The 18,350-nt window shown below is 36.7% G+C and overlaps 1 protein-coding gene across 1 annotated transcript; it reads right to left on the minus strand.

Annotated features, from left to right (window-relative positions):
* Positions 1-2,000: 2,000 nt before the first annotated feature.
* Positions 2,001-11,833, minus strand: NMUR2 (neuromedin U receptor 2). Its single transcript, XM_015824790.1, has 4 exons — positions 11,110-11,833; positions 8,382-8,462; positions 7,606-7,734; positions 2,001-2,131 (listed from the first exon to the last, which is right to left on the minus strand). Exons 1-4 carry the CDS (start codon positions 11,831-11,833, stop codon positions 2,001-2,003), a joined length of 1,065 nt encoding a protein of 354 aa, XP_015680276.1.
* Positions 11,834-18,350: the final 6,517 nt, after the last annotated feature.

An 18,350-nucleotide genomic window follows, 5' to 3' on the forward strand; every position in this document is an offset into this window, starting at 1 on the left:
ATCAGTCTTCTGATTGCATGACTTTCAGGGATGTACAAAAGGAGAAAGTCCATTGATTGGAAGCACGGCATAAAGGCAAATAGAGCGGAATCCATTTCTTTCTTTTTTTCTGCAAGCTTCTGAACATAGCCTAAGGCCCTCATTATCTACTGATTGGGATAGAGTTTTACAAGTGCCCCTTCTATCTTTAACAGATATGAAATCTATGTACAATTAACTTGATCTGGAGTTCAGCATGGGAAATGATAAAGAATTAGAAATAGCAAAGACACATAAGGAGTTGCTAAGGAATGGATTCACGTATCGCAGTTTCCTTAGGTGCAGAGTGATAGGGATCAGTTTCCAGCAATGGAAATAGCGCTGAGATCTTGTTTTTCAGTTTCATAAGGTACCAAGAACCTATAACAGTACCCAGGCTCGCACAGTGATATTAAAGGATGCCTGCTCAGAACCATAAAGACATCTTTGTCCATAATAAGTCAGTTAACCACATAGGTTCCTCTTCAGTGGCATAGCTAGAGGTGTCCCAAAGATGCTTTTTCATGAGGCAACTCGATTTTCTTGTTTTTCTTTGAAGACATTTCACTTCTCATCCAAGAAGCTTCTTCAGCTCTGACTGAACCATCCCCACCATACAGTCAGAGTTGAAGAAGCTTCTTGGATGAGAAGCGAAATGTCTTCAAAGAAAAACAAGAAAGTCCAGTTGCCTCATGAAAAAGCATCTTTGGGACAACTATGACCTGGATACCTGAGAATCTCCACAGACAGCAAGAGGTGCAAAAGAAATTTGTCATGAATTTCTTTTGATCCAAAATGTTGCACCACCGCTCACTGTTGTCTCAAAACAACAGTAGAAACAAGCATCTTTTGTATTTACAATATAAAAACAGACAGACAATCATATCATGACATTATGCCAGATCATGGGCCATTTTGTTCTTTTTTTCCCCTTTTAAGCTAATGTACTTTATTTACCTGCTTTCAACAGTAGGCATGCTTTACAGAATAAAAGAAAATGATCCATTGTGTAGCATTACCAGGCTTTTAGAAAATAACATTTTGTTAAATAGGGATAAGTGCATGTAGCTTTTGTTATTTTTCTTTTTCTCTTGAAAAATTTGCATGGAAAAACATTGGGCTAGGTTTGAGGCACACAACCTAATAGAGAACAAACGCACTTTGTTCATTTTGTCTGCTTTTATCATATAAGCAAATTCATACAAGTCAATTCTTCTTCTGGCCAAATATAATGTCTAGAGCCAACTTCAAATTCAGCTATGTTATCATTCTGCATGAACACCCTTGCTCATCTATACTGTACATTTCAGATCCTATTTGTTTCATTTTTACCTTTTTTTCTTATATGGGTCTTGTATATGAGAACAAGGGATCAATGACCAGTTTCTTCGGCATGTGGAAAAATGTTTAAATGACTCAAAACAAGTCAGAATAATTTACCTTTTATAGTTCATGAATCTACCAATATGCCATACTTTAAAAGTTACCTCTCTGCTTGGGCTTTTCCTCAGTAGAGGAAGCTAACTAGTTCTTATTAATACTTATTACTGTATATGGATATTTTATTGCTAATCAAAGCAGTTTAGTATTTTATGTTTTAAGCTTCTGGTTTATTTTTAATCCATTGGATTGAAATAGATAATCATTTTATGAAAATAATTTACCAATATTGCATCATATTTTATCTTGCATACCATTTGGAGTTTATTTCAACAATGAATTATACTTGGAATCTCTTAGTGTCAAAAGCATTGTTTCTATTTGGTCCTTATGGATCAAAAACTGTTTGGCAGTACATTTAATTTGTTTATTTATCACATGTATATGGCTGCCCATCTCACAAGAAGAGACTCTCTCACAGATACTGTTGTCATGGGCTATTAGACAGGTGAGAACTCAGAAGGAAGATTGATGCATACTTGGGTGGCTTCACTCTTCAGCGTATCCTGCTTTGTTGTTTCCCCCAATATGAAAATAATTTGTCAGGATGTGGGATGTCTTGGGTGCCAATATTTGCATTGAGGAGAGATGACATTTAAAAAAGCCATCCTAAAACACCAGGAGAACACATGATAGATTATGGGATTCACAGCAGAACTCAAATAGAAGAAAAAACACCTACAGGAGAGTTAATGAGTAAGGGAATGAGAGAGAGATGAAAACAACAGGTAAAATCAACAGCAACTTGAAAAAATATCAGGGAGAGAAAAATAGAAAATTATAAATGTTTTAGGATGCTTATCTCGGTTTAACCAGTTGATAGACATATGGTTAGCTATATGTGAGCATATATTTCTAAAACATAGTTTCTACTGATTCAAAAATGTTACTTCAACTAGATTAACTCTTCTCTGAGATCAAAATTTTAAGAAGAAGTGCTCCCAGCTGCAAGGAACATCTATACCCATTTCCCAACCTTGGCAATTTACATATTGTGGAATCCCATAATTCTACAGCTAGCACGGCCATAGATAAGAATTCCTGGAATTGACATCCACACACTTGGAAGTTGTCAAAGTTGGGAGACACTGCAACCATTCACAAAATCATTACAATAACATGATAACATTCAGGCTAAAGTACTACATGACAGCTGTAAATTTCCATTTTGGGATATAGGATCGATAAACCACTGCATACCGCTGTAAAGAACTTGTGTAGGAGCGTTCTCTTTTTACCAGATGCTTGCCCATCTACAGATTTTTCTCTCTCCATTTCCTCCCCACTTTTAACTGGCAGATTTATTCTCATATGGGATAGTCCCAATTTTGGTGAAAAAAGTTCCCAAAGGGTGGGAAAAAAGGGAAGGATAGAAACATTTAATGGTTGTATTTGCAAGGTGTTTTGTTGCAATGTTTTATTGGACCCCTTCACTGATTTTGAGAACACAGACAACAAAGATAGTGACACAGTATTGGGGAAGAGCAAATGCTGATCCTATCTTCAAAATGGGGAAAAAAGAGAAACCAGGAGTTGAACTAGGAACTACTAGGAAGTAGCACATACAAAAAGATCTGGGAGTCTTGATGGATCACAAGTTGAATGTGAGTATGATGCAGCTGCTACACAATAGGCTGCATCAACAAAGAGTAGATCAAGAAAAATAATCAATCCTCTGCATTCTGCATTTGTCGATTGCAGCTAGAATATTGCATCAAGTCTTACTGCCTCATGTTAGAAATGAAACTGATACTCTCTCAAAGGTGCTTTTTCAAAAGGCAACTGGACTTTCTTCGTTTTTCCTTGAACATGTTTTGCATCTCATCCAAGAAGATTCTTGGATGAGAAGCAAAATGTCTTCAAGGAAAAACAAAGAAAGTCCAGTTGCCTTTTAAAAAAGCACCTTTGGAACAGCCATGACCTGGATGACTGAGAATCTCCACAGACAATACTGATACTGACAAACTATAGCCTACCCAGAGGAAAAGGAGTCAAGGTAATAAGGGACCTCAGAAGAGAAACTTACAAGGAGCAATCAGAAATGCTGGGTAAGTTGATGTGAGATTACAGGTAGGCATGATAGTTGTCTTCAAGCATCTGAACTGATGTCATGTAGAAGAATTGTTGGCAGTTATTCGAGAAGGTAAGACGTGAAATTAAATTAAATTCCTGGAAAGTAGATTTCCAAGGAACAACAGGAACAAGTTCCTAATGACAAGCACTGTTCAATAATAAATCTGTTGGTTTGGAAAGGTGATGGATGTTTTTGGAAATTTCAAAGGTGCTTTTCAAATGGCAACTGGACTTTCTCATTTTTTTTCTTTGAAAATGTTTCAATTCTCATCCAAGAAGCTTCTTCAATTTTTCAGAACTGTAGAAACTTCTTGGATGAAAAGTGAAATGTTTTGCAAGGAAAAAACCAAGAAAGTCCAGTTTTCTTTTGAAAAGCACCTTTGGGAGCTGGATGATTGAAAATCTCCATAGACACTTTGTTGGAAATGCTTATACAGAAGTTAGATGCTGCAGTTTTTGGATTCCACATTAGCCAGGAACTTGGACTAGTTGATATTTAATGTAAATTTTAATCCTTATATTCTATGATTATATAAGACACACGGATTTCAAATACCCAATTTCCTAACATTATGGCTGTTGCTCAGACTTCTGTGAGTGGAAGGCTATACACTAGAAATGCCTAGATAGGGAAGAAAGAGAAGAAAGTGGTGGGAATACTGACATAAGGCATCTGACCAAACATACTTCCCCATCATTCTGTGCTGCCTGACCTTGATACAATTTATTGCCCAAGCAAAGGAGAGAGATGGTTTTCCAAGCTGGAAAGAACTAGACTACAAGTAAGGACTTGCCTATAACCCTTGAGGGTTGGAGAGGTTGTTGAGACTGTTGATGAAAGAGCAGGTAAACAATCTGCCAAGATCCATTACTTCCATGGTTAGATATTTTACTTTGAGTATTACTGTGAGTTCTTGGTTTGGACTGCAGTATATAATAATCATGCTAATGTTACAATTGTTTTCACTGATATTTGGGGGAAGGATTGCATGTTTTAATAATGGCTTATAAAGATTAAAAATTTGTCTGGAAAAATCTGTTTTACATTGCTGAATTATATCATCACAGCTGAGATTTCCTTAGGATAATTGTCTCTACTTTATAAAGAACAACAGTAAGGTAATTATGTCTAACAATATCAGAAAATAACATAAATAATAACAGTATGGCTGACAAACCATACTCAATAAGTAAGTCCTTAATGGTATTACATCTACATGTAGGGTACCATAAGGTTCTGTCTTGGGCCCAGTACTCTTCAATATCTTCATAAATGACTCAGATGAGGGAATAGGAAAGTAACTCATCAAATTTTCAGATGACACTAACAGCTCAGGATCGAAAAAGATCTTGACAGACTTGAACAATGGCCCTATCCAATAACATGAAATTTAATGTAGAGAAAAGCAAGGTTTTATACCTAGGCAGGAAAAACCAAAGGTACAACTACAAATTAGGTAAAACCTTGCTCAAAAATAGTAATTGTGAGAGAGACTTTTGAGTCCTACTGGAAATCACTTAAACATGAGCCAGAAGTATGCAGCAGGAGCCAAAAATGAGTACAATCTTTGGTTGTATAAACAGAGACAGAATAAAAATCACATAAAGTATTAGTACCACTTTATAAATCCTTAGTAAAACCACACATGGAATATTGCATTGAGTTTTGGTCACCAAATTACAAAAAAAAGTGTTGAGACCTTGGAAAAAGTGCAAAGAAGAACAACTAAGATGATTAAAGGCCTGGAGACAAAAACATGAAGAACAGTTACAGGAATTGAGTATGTCTAGTTTAATGAAAAGAAGGACTAGGGATGGTGTCAATGCTGCTAACATCGGATGTTCTTGCTTTGACAACAGATGAGAATGTAGCCATTTTCTCTATGTTTTTAGAATTAGTTGGTGCTGGGAAGGGGGATTGGGATGAGAGTTCAGTCAGCCATAATAGTAATAACTCTGCCATGGGAATCCAAGGACAAACTGCGTCCAGAGCTGATAACATTTTGGAGGGCTGGAGAACTGGGGAGAAAGCCTGCACTTCAAGCTAATTGGGCAATGTGCTTTATGACTGTTTATTGGGGGTGGGAATTGTACTTTGTTACTGTGTATCCAGGGGAATTTAGTTTTTGGGTTCAACTATGTAGTACTTTGTTTCCCAAATAAAAGATTCTTTAAGGAAAACAATGCCTCGAAGTTTAATCTGTTGGAACCATGACACATGGCATGATAGCAGTGTTCCAATATCTGAGGGGCTGCCACAAAGAAGAGGGAGTCAACCTATTTTCCAAAGCATCAGAAGGGAAGACAAGAAACAATGGATGGAAACTAATCAAAGAGAGAAGAGACCTCGAATTAAGGGGAAACTTCCTAACACTGAGAACAATTAACCAGAGGAACAGCTTGCCTTCAGAAGTTGTAGGGGCTTTATCACTCAAGGTTTTTAAGAAAAGACTGGACAGCCATCTGTCTGAAATGGTATAGGGTCTCCTGCTTGAGCATGGGTTGGACTAGAAGATTTCCAAGGTCCCTTTCAGCTCTATTCTGGTTGGATTAAAAAATGCCAGTGCAACATTTAACAAGTGGGAAAGAGATAGGAATAGAAATAGGGATTAGAGAGCCAGTTTGGTGTAATGGTTAAGACATTGAGTTCCACTTTAGGCACAAAAGTGGAGACTTTGAGTTCCACTTTAGGCACAAAATCAGCTGGGTAACCTTAGATCAATCACTCTCAATCACTTTCTTTCAATCCTAGGAAGTAGCTAATGGAAATCACTTCTGAAAAACCTTGTCAAGAAAACTGCAGGGACTTGTCCAGGCAGTCTCTAAGAATTGAGTGGAAGAAAATAATAGTTTAATAGAAAATAAATTACAGATTACAAATTGTAGATTAGAATATAGATTATTGATGATTTGTATACTTATCTTGGTTCTTCCAGGATATAACAAATTATTTTGGGGAGGAAAGCCACTCTAATTGGTGAATCTTTCTTTGTTTAAAGATTGCTATCCCCCTTTCATATAGTTTAATTTTTAATTCAATTTTATTTAATTTATAAGTTGCCTAACTTCATTGCAACTCTGGTGTACAAAATGTAAAATATAAATTAAAATGCTATAAAAGAGACAATACAAAATTAAAAACGAATGTCCAGAGAAAACAGGTGACAACTCACAAATTAGAGCCCTCAAGGGTCTATCACCCTTCTAACCCAAAGCTTGGAGTAAGATCTTAAGAGCTCAACTAAGTCAGATCAGGGTTGGGATTGTATGAATCTCATTCCACATGACAAAGAAAAGGTTTGCATCCTGGGTCCCATTAGGCAGCATTTCTTAATACAGTAGATGGGACATGGTGCATACCACTATGGAAAAAAGATGCTGCACTAGTAATCAGGCCCTATGCCATAATTGAACTCAAAGCCTACCACTGCATCTCCCAAAGTAGATGTGTTACATGAACACAATGGGATCTTCCCATAACTGCTCAGTTCAGCCATTGCATTTTGGACCAACTGCAGTTTCAATTGTTCAAGGGAACCCCCAGATGCATGACATTTCAATTACTCGAACACAAGGTGACCCTCAGCATGAATAATTCTCTCAAAGGCCTTACAGTCCAGACAGGGATGTAATTGGAACACTGAATGATTCTTCCTGGCAACAGCTGTCACTTGCTTCTTGAATGATGTGTTTTCAAATTCAATTATCAATTTATTCAAATTTAATTTTACTATATGTCAGACTATGAAGGAATGATAGAATAAAACAATAACCCCTTTTCTTTCTAATATATTTACTTATGATGGAGCCAGCTCTGTTGCTTAGGTCAAAGTAGGGCACTTTAGGCTTCTGACTGTGGATGTTCTAAAGAACAGCACATTTTTAATTATTTAATTTCTTCTTGTTGTACTTTTATTGGAAGGAAGAACAGGTAACATTCATTGAACTTTCTTCCTTATGGGCTGGATCAGCCTAATTTATTTGGTGTCTACACATCTTAAAATTGCAGAGTCCTATTTCCTGTTCAGTTTGAGAAAAATATTTAGGGTTAATAATATATCCAAGCTGAAATATTACCTGAGATCACATGGATTATGTTGAAAATATTTGCAAGAGGTTCTGTCCAGGTTGCAACAAAGCTGTAGAAAAGACGATCTGTGTGGAATGGGGCCCAACGTACCCCAAAAATGATTACTAGGACAACTGATAGCAGAGTAAGGTGTATCATTTCTTGGTTTGATGTATTAAACCCCAAGGATATAAACAATCCAGATGTCTTCCCAACTCATCAAAACCTGGGTGAGCTCTGGAAATTTATTTACTACATCTTTTTATATTAAATATAGATAAAATTGTTGTATTTTGTTTATCCAGATTTGGGACAGTAAAGGGGAAATGGAAAGAATTTCTTGGAAACTGTTCCTCCTTTCTTGACTTCTCTCTTTCCCCCTCCTACACAAGGCAAGTTGGGTAGACTTACACAAATGTGGTTGTACCATCAAAGTGTTACTTCTTAGAAGGAGAAATAAGATTGTGGCAGGGTTTTTCTGGCCCCAATGAATCAAAATTTACTGACATATATTTGTCCTTCTGCTCAATAAAGGAGTTCTCCAGAACAGAGTCTTTTATCTGGAATTAGAACAATAATGACTTCTAAGACAGCAGATACTCTAAACATTGCTACATCCATTCTTCTTTCCTTCCTTTCTGAAATCTTCCATAATGGATAACAAGCTGGATCCTGATGCCTATTTAGATGACATCTAATGGTCTTCTAAAATATATATTATTCTAGACTTAACCTGCTTAATAATATGTCAGTAATACGAAGCCACCATTTTGGTACTCACACAGCATCCTTGTGATAAATTTTCTGCATGATAGTTTAACATTTGTCTGCATTTCTTTTGCTTCCAAGGATCTATCTCTTCCTAATAGGAAGGAAAAGTAAGAAAAAGTAAAGGAATTGATCTGAACTGAACTGAAAATCAGTTCAATCAACCAATCTTGCCATCAGAGTTGCTCATATTGTGACTACTTTTTCTAAAGTTGTTGATCAATGCAATCTGTTGGAGATACGTAACTACCCATCCTACCTACTTTAATAAATAAAGCAAAGTCACTTAGGTAAAATTATCCTCCCTTGTAGCATTGTAAGAATAGATAACATAATAGAAATGAAGTCATTTGAGCCCTTGAGATAACATAGCAAATGCAACAGAGGATAATAGTACAATAGATAAAAAACACTATTTCTTCTGGTATATTTTTCTCAAGGTTTTACTATATGTCATTGTGCAGAATCAGATTCTAGTGAAATAACTCCAAAATTCTGAGGAGTTCCCCCCCTTCCCCCCCTCACAAACACATTTAGAGAAGTCCCTTAGGCAAATATTTTACATTTTCTTGCTTGGGAACTAAAGAAATGAAGAAAAGCCTTGGGAAGGGAACAGGTAGAAGAAAAATGGGCAATGCCCAATCTGAGGGGGCTACATCCTGCCCTCCAGCTAATTGTGGTATTGATCTGTATTTTTCTTGAAAGAGAAAACTGATTCTACCATTCACACCAGTCATATGCTGGAAAAATGCCATAATATGATTGGGTTGCTCCAAGTGAATTTACCTTATTTTTTTCTTGAAAAACTAGTGACCTTTAATTTGCTTTTTTAAACATATCAGGTGAACTTAAGTTGCATTTTTCAGAAACTAAGTAATCACAATGCTGCTTAAATCATTTTCTCTGCTAAGCATCTAGATGCAGTTCCAAAATTATATTGGCCAAAGAGTAAACTTATTTGCCATTTTTTCCTACTACTTAAACAAGAGAATAACAATTGAAGTGTGTAGTGGGGTGCCCCAGGGCTCTGTTCTGGGCCCAGTGCTCTTCAACATCTTCATCAATGATTTGGATGAGGGGATAGATGGGGAACTCATCAAATTTGCAGATGACACCAAGCTGGCAGGAATAGCCAACACTCCAGAAGACAGGTTTAAGATACAGAAGGATCTTGACAGACTTGAACATTGGTTGCTATCTAACAAAATGAAATTCAAGAGTGAAAAAAGTAAGGTTCTACATTTAGGCAAGAAAAACCAACTGCACAGGTATAGTATAGGTGGTACCTTGCTCAATAGTAGCAACTGTGAGAGGGATCTTGGAGTCCTAGTGGACAATCACTTAAATATGAGCCAGTAGTGTGCTGCAGCTGCCAAAAAGGCCAACACAGTGCTGGGCTGCATTAACAGAGGGATAGAATCAAGATCACGTGAAGTATTAATACCACTTTACAATGCCTTAGTAAGGCCACACTTGGAATACTGCATCCAGTTTTGGTCACCATGATGTAAAAAGATGTTGAGACTCTAAAAAGAGTACAGAGAAGAGCAACAAAGATGATCAGGGGACTGGAGGCTAAAACATATAAGGAATGGTTGCTGGAATTGGGTATGTCTAGTTTAATGAGGAGAAGGATGAGGGGGCACATGATAGCAGTGTTCTAATATCTCAGGGGGTGCCACAAAGAAGAGGGAGTCAAGGTATTCTCCAAAGCACCTGAAGGCAGGACAAGAAGCAACGGTTGGAAACTAACCAAAGAGAGAAGCAACCTAGAACTAAGGAGAAATTTTCTGACAGTTAGAACAATTAATCAGTGGAACAACCTGCCTCCAAAAGTTGTGAATGCTCCAACAATGGAAGTTTTTACGAAGAGACTGGACAGCCATTTGTCTGAAATGATATAGGGTTTCCTGCCTGAGCAGGGGGCTGGACTAGATGACCTCCAAGGTACCTTCCAACTCTGTTATTATTACTATGATGATGATGATGATGATGATGATGATGATGATGATGATGATGATGATGATGATGATGATGATGTTCTGTGGCAATTAGCAAAACATAAAAAGCAGGCATTTATTTGCGCTTAATATTTTATCCTTGTTTTATCGAGGCCTAGAAACTTTATTATCTAGAATGCAGCCCAGTAATTATTTTTATTCATGTATCTTTTTCCCACCTGTTTAAACAGTATCTGTTATTCTGTTCTGTTATTTCTGTTTATTGTTGTGCTATAATATGTACTTGGCAATAATGCAGGGCTTTTATGAACAGGTTTCATTCTGATTTTAATTAGGAGCACATAGGTTAATTCTGGAATCCTACATATAGACATTATTCCTTAAAAAATCCTGTGAAAAAAAATTGGAATAGTGTGTGTGTGTGTGTGTGTGCTAACTTTTACTAACTTTAAAGCCAGAAATCTGACTTGTTAATCTTACACAGTAATAAAGAAAGTAGAACTTTGGATAAAATGATATCATGGTAAAGGTGTTAGAATTAAATTCAGCTGAAATTATGTTACAAATAGTGCTGGCAGCTGGTTTCTTTAATAATGTGAAAGGGGCTTTTTTATGAGCAATTCACTTCTATACGGTGATATTTCCTTAACCATTATGCATTTCCATATAAACGGCAAAACTGAGAAGATACATGAAGTATAGGTTGTAACAATGTCAAATGAGGTGCAGTATTAAATATGAACTAAAGTAGAGAAAAGCAGGACATAGTTAGTCAAGAACTCACTTTCAGCCCCATCAGGCAGTAGAGCACACTGTTGGCACTCATTGGAAGCATATAAAACAAGAGAGAAGTTAACCGGATGATCCAGTTGTAGATCCACATGGACTTGACCACAGCACAGATTACAGAACCAGGGACCTCTGTGTGATTTGGAAAATACTGTAACACAATGCAATGGATGCTGGTATTGGGAAGAGAGAAGAGGGCTGAGAGAAGCCATAGGATAAGGATGATTCTCAGAGCTCGCTGCTGGGTATTTTTCAGCTTGGCTCGGAAGGGGTGAAGAACTGCCATATATCTCTCTATGCTAACCATGGTGACAATCAGGATAGAAGCAAAGCACACAGTCTCAAAAAAAGCTGTTTTAAAGTAGCAGCCTACTAATCTGAATAAGAAAGGGTAGTTGCTCCACATTTCATAAACTTCCAAAGGCATCCCACAGGGTAATACCAGCAGGTCTGAAATTGCAAGGCTAAAGAGATAGTAATTAGTGGGTGTTTTCAAATACCTGTGCTTGAGAATCACCAGGCACACTAAAAGGTTGCCAGACACACCAACTATGAAGATCAGAGCATAAATCCAAGTTCTAGGCAAGGACAGGTGGCTGCATTTTGGTCCATATAGAAAAAGAAGATAGTCTTCGGTGCTATTAAAATATTTTCTTAGTGGTTCTGTTTCTTCCATCCTGTGAACGTATTGAGATATATTTGTTGTACAATCCATTGTAGGAGCTGTGGGTAGAAAAATCTCTTTCATGGTTCCAGTTTTATTTACATTACCCAAGAGTTGTTGGCTTGAGATTCTCAGTGTTAAAAAAAATAGAAATGAAAGGAAGGGGGGAGCAGGAAAGATGGAGACAAACACAACTGGAGAATCTCCTTTCAGTCTGAAAGCTTCAGACAACCAAGAGAGTTTGTGGATGTGTCTCAGTACATTTGTTTTTGTATTTATACTGTAATTCTTTTTCTTTGAAGAGTCTTTTCAAGGTACCCCCTATACTATACCTGTACATTTGGTTTAGGCAAGAAAAACTAAATGTACAGGTATAGTATAGGGGGTACCTTGCTCAATAGTAGTAACTGTAAGAGGGATCTCAGAGTCCTAGTGGACAATCATTTAAATATGAGCCAGCAGTGTGCTGCAGCTGCCAAAAAGGCCAACACAGTGCTAGGCTGCATTAACAGAGGGATAGAATCAAGATCACATGAAGTATTAATACCACTTTACAATGCCTTGGTAAGGCCACACTTGGAATACTGCATCCAGTTTTGGTCACCACAATGTAAAAAAGATGCTGAGACTCTAGAAAGAGTACAGAGAAGAGCAACAAAGATGATCAAGGGACTGGAGGCTAAAACATATAAGGAACGGTTGCTGGAATTGGGTATGTCTAGTTTAACGAAGAGAAGGACGAGGGGGGACATGATAGCAGTGTTCCAATATCTCAGGGACTGCCACAAAGAAGAGGGAGTCAAGCTATTCTCCAAAGTGCCTGAAGGCAGGACAAGAAGCAACGGATGGAAACTAATCAAGGAGAGAAACAACCTAGAACTAAGGAGAAACTTCCTGACAGTTAGAACAATTAACCAGTGGAACAACCTGCCTCCATAAGCGGTGAATGTGCCAACACTGGAAGTTTTTAAGAAGAAACTGGACAGCCATTTGTCCGAAATGGTATAGGGTTTCCTGCCTGAGCAGGGGGTTGGACTTGATGACCTCCAATGTCCCTTCCAACTTTATTATTATTATTATTAAGAGTCAGCTCCTCCTTTCACAGCTACTCATTGGCTAGCTGCATAAATCAAATTATATGTTGATCAAGATTGTCTTGTCTATTCACATCATCTTTACTGAAAGAAACATATCCTGAACAAGAGGTAAAGCTAAGGAAGGGGAGGAATGAAACTTAAAATCTGAATCTTTGATATAAGACCACCTACAAAATCTTCAGCTTGTGAATAATAATCTCAGAAGGGAAGAAATAGAAACTAAAGGCTAACGAAAGTTCTGCTATGGTTCATTTTTTCTGAACTAAAAGCTGTAGCCACAAAAAAACATCTAAAAATAAAGCTTGCAACATGTAGCCATTTAGCCCTTAGTGACCTGAATACTTAGCATTATATTCTGAACAAGCAACAGCAATAAAGACAACCAGATAGAGATCATGTATTAAGAGAGAGCCGTGGATTGCTGGTGCTGCACTTCATATATTATGTCAAATTGGGAATGTATATGGTATAGCAGCAGACCCCAACTTTTGGGGTACCAGGGACCAGTTATGTGGACAGAGTTTTTTCCACAGACCAGAGGGGTCGTGGTTTTGCATGCTGGTTGCATCCCTTAGATGGGGCTTTGCTTGTTTGCACGGCCCGGTTTCTGGCATGCCGGGACCCTGTGCCGGTCCATGCACTGGAAGTTGGGAACTTCTGTGGTATAGTACTATATATACATGTACTGAAGAAATTCTGAAGTCAGTCCTCCCTTTAACTTTTTTCCCTTTTTGATCCCCTCCCCATCCTATTTTTCTCTTTTTCTCTTTTGTGTTTATCTGTTTGAGATTTAATAAATCTGATTTTTTAAAAGGATCTAAGGTTGTTTGTGAAAAAAATCTATACTTTCTCTGCTTACTTGCACACCAATACCATTTAATGATTTGCTCAAAACGTGACTGATAGAGACATCAAGTTGCAGTTTCTCACATTCTTTCTTTTCTTCCTTTTTTTGAATGTTAAAAAATTGGCTCCTGTCCAGCCTTCTGGGACATCACCACTTCTCCAGGAATTCTCCAAGATTAGTTAGCAGTTCTGTAATTACCTCTGTCAGTTCTTTCAGATTTCTGGGCTGTAATCCATTTGGCTCTGGAGACTTGCATATATTTTAATTAGAGAAATGTCCTTTTACTCATTCCTTGGCTATCCTAAACTGCAGGTCCCTATTCCACAACAATAATCAGAGAAGGCAATGTTGCAATGCTACTTCCTTTAGCCACAACCTTTGAACATTTCTAAGTTCAGCAACATTCCTATGGGAAAAAATGTTAATTAATAAAACATATTGTTATTGACTTATGGGCATGGACTTTTGGAACACCCTGTATATATGTCCAATATCTTGTTAACAGAAAGCAGTTGATATCTTAGAAATTAGAGTATCAAAGTTGTGAGTCAGATAGCATGAACTCTCTATTTTCAATAAATTGAAAGCAAGAATATCTAGAGCCAGTGTAGAATAAAGTTTCTCACAATGTTTCAAACAATCAAAGTTGAGCGATGAAGCTCACTAGGTGACATTGGACAGTTCTAGCATATCTCTGAGAGTAATTATGAGACAAACTTAGGTCCACCATCAAGTTTCTGTTTGATAACAGTGATTTTGTATATCAGAAATAATACAAAGAGAAACTAAAATTAGGAGTACCGTTTTTATGTACTATAAAATGGCTAGCACTTAAATGAAAGGAAATAAAGCTATTTAGGAAATAACATAGTAATAGGAAGCATATTACTTAAGTTTGTATACAGCTTTATAGCAGTGTTTCTCAACCTTGACAATTTTAAGATATGTGGACTTCAACTCCCAGAATTCCCTAGCTGGCATGATATGATATGACGAGGTTCCCATATCATAAAATTGCCAAGGTTGAGAAATAATCTAAAATGCATGGTCCTTCATTATGCAGTCGAGAGTGGTTCAAATGAGAACTACATAATTTTGTGTTAACAGAGAAAAAGGGCTGAACTGGGAATTTTTAAAACCCTAAAAATTTTATCAGTCGAAGGGACATATCAAGTAAGATATGAAAAGTAAGTCTTTAAGATAAGAAAATGAGATAAAAGTGCACTCTTTCTGCCAACTATATCTATATCTTTTGCCCTTAACAGGTTTATAGTTGCAGAAAACAGTCCATGTAAATTTTCTTCTAACAAATAAGGAGGTGATTTGCTCCTTATTTGAAAGACACACTGCATTGTTTTTTGTCATAAAGTCTCTTCCCCTAAGCTGAACAAGAAATGCTTTATATTTTAATCATTAATGAAAGGTCATCGGTTGGGAAAAAGTGGGACTCACTGCTTAGACAATCCTATGATGAATCAATGAGAAGAAAGTCCAGGAATATCCATGTCCACTTTTCTAGAGTAACATTAAAAACAGGAAATGTTTTAAGTCATTTCAATTCAAATTGAGGAACTACTCACAAGAGTTTTTTAATCTTATTTTTAAAGATTTGGGCCAGCAGCAATAAAAAGAAAATATTACTTTGTGCCATCAAAAATATTCACTTTGTAAAACCTGAACTCTTCTTGTTGGGAATAACAACAGAAAAATACGACAAGGGAACAATCTACCTGCTGCTACACATCCTGACTGCAGCTAGGCTTGCTTTTGTGCAAAAATGGAAGAGCAAGGAAATTCCCACAGAGGAAGAGTTAATACATAAAATATTAGCATGTGCGGAAATGGACAGGCTCACAATGATATTAAAAGACAAATGTGGATCAATTTATTTTGAAACCTGGGATAAATTTTACCGCTGGAGGAATTCGAAGAGGACGGTTGGGATTAAAGGCGAATGTTAAGATAGAAATATATGTTATTTTAGAATAAGTATTGTATATAAAACTTAGATGTATATGTAGAGATGAAGAATTGATTGTAAAATGTGGAATAATCTGATAAGAATGTATATACTGGAATGTCACGTTAAATCCAATGGTTTTTTTTAATTGTATTATAAATAAAATTTGTAAAAAAAATATTCACTTTGGTCTTATTTATGCTCATTATTTGAAGAAGAAATAGACATTCTATGGAACATAAAAACTTTATCAGGAGAAAGACACCTGCTTCTCAGTCCTTATTGTGTTCGCTGGTCTAGCAGGTTTTCCTAATGAGTTGTGCTCCTTAATAAGGCCTATTAAAGTGCAACATTAATGTTTATTCAGCGGAGCCTTTGGTAGTTTCATTTTGAGACCGTAGTCCTTCTTTTACATATATTTATATAAAAAGAGAATAAAATCATAGGACTGCATGGGACCTTGGAGGTTTTCTAGTTCAACCCCCTGCCCAAGGCATGAGACCTTAACCCATCCTGGATAAACAATTGTCCAATCTTTTCTTGAAAACTTCCAGTGATGGAGTCCTCACAACTCTGAGAGCCAAGCTATTCCATTGTTTAATTGTTCTCACTGTCAGGAAATTTTACCATAATTCAAAGTTCCATCCATTGCTTCTTGCCTGCTCATGCTTTGGAGAATAAGTCAATCTTCTCTTGTCTGTGACAGCCCCTTAAGTAGCAGAAGGTAGCTATCATTTCACCCCCTAAACAGTCTCTTTGTCAGGCTAGACATGCCTAGTTTTGTCAATCGTTCATCAGACCCCTTCTCATCTTTTCTGCTCTTCTCTGCACTTTTTCTAGGACCTCAGCATCTATTTTTGTACTGTGGTGAACAGAATTGGATGCAATATTCCAAGTGTGGCCTCACTTGTACAATGTAAAGTGTATAATATACATATATACATATTGTATATATTATACAGTATAATACCATTCCCAATGCTCTCCCTCCGCCCATTGTTGGAAAACATTTTTCTGCTTCGGGACTTGTGTTCCTGTACTAATTCATTCCAAGTTTCTTTTGCTCCTTGCCATGTAGTCAAACCTTTAACTTTCGTATTGACTTTTATAGAATTCTCAAGCTCTCAACTCACAAATGTTTGACTATCAAGCGTTCCTGCTTTCAAATTACTCAATTTTTTTAGATTTGTGATCTGTAATAAAGATACCACTTACTTAATTTACAAGATGAGCAACCTCTGTTTGAACTCTCATAGGAGCTTTTATTGATTTCTGCCTAAATAGCCAAATCCCATCACATATTATCTGAAGATTTATAGCACGTCAGTAAAAGCTCTCAGTCATGTAATTGCCTTATTTTCTGTTTTCATCTGTCTAAAGGCAAGCCACTTTTCTAAGTTAATAAGTACTTGTCCAGTCTCTTAATAGCCTTAGGAGTTAGCTGAGATATGATTACAAAATTATTTTCTGTATCCTTGGATTGAATGCTTCCTACCTCAGTGCCTTCACAAATTGCTTTCATTCATGACTCATTCTTAAAATATTTACACTGAACTATGGAAATTGTTGAAGAAAAGATGCTCAGTCACAACAACTGCATTATGAAGACTTGGAAAATGGTTAGAAGTGATCTTTAGATGGCAACTAATTAAGCAAATAAACCATTTCAAACATAGAGGTTTGGGATTTATTATCCAGTGTGTTATGTATTGGTTAATTCAGTGGCACACCAAATGTTTTAACTATTTTGCTAAGCTTTAGTAATAAAAGTATGGGCATTATACACAAAAGTCCACAATAAGCACACAATCACCTACCATGCATAAAATCAAATATAATATTTTTCGGAAATTGTAGACATTTCAGGAGCCTTTGACATGTTTCTGTATACAATTCAAACAGCTGTTCTTTTATTCTATAAAACCCTACATGCTTTGGATCCTAAGCAGAAAAATTGGTAGAAAAAAGTAGTAGGACAATTTCTCTGATTGACACTCTTCTATTGAATATAAGTAGGTAAATGAAATATACCACAGAGTTGCCTACATATGTATTTATGAGAGCTAGAAGAAAAAGAAACACTACAGACTGCAACAAAAGCAAAAATGCAACAGCCAGCTAATTCCTTGAGAAATTCTGTTTTTTAAACAGAATTCCCCAATCCCCAATTAAATCATGTCAAATTTTAAAAAGTAATGCTTAGATTTTAATGCTCTTATGTAACCCCAGCAGTACAATGCAGTTTTCTAGTGCCAGAATGAAAATTGCTTCAGATTCAAAGTGTATTTGCATGGCACTAGGAACTGTCCAGCATGCTGAACGAACATCAACCCAATGTTTTGCTATAGACGATGAGGTTGTTAAACTCTTGCTCCTAGATAAGGATGGATGGAGACAATTTTGTTCTGTTAACAATTTGACATGCTCTTGCGAAATAATGCACTTCATAAATCAATATATAAACCAAGAAATGATTAGTTTTAAATCTGTGTCCCTCACAGTGTAACCCAACTGAAGAAGAATGTGGACATATGGAGACTTAGATATATGGGGAAAAGAACAGGTAAATTGAGATTGTATTGCTAGGTAGACACATTTCCAAAAGTTAAACAGCCATCCCAGGAAAATGGCCAAAGAGGGACAAAAGTTATTTCTACCAATTCT

This window comes from Protobothrops mucrosquamatus, unplaced genomic scaffold (assembly GCF_001527695.2).
Source record: "Protobothrops mucrosquamatus isolate PMUCROS unplaced genomic scaffold, P.Mucros_1.0 scaffold2355, whole genome shotgun sequence".
NCBI lineage: Eukaryota > Metazoa > Chordata > Lepidosauria > Squamata > Viperidae > Protobothrops > Protobothrops mucrosquamatus.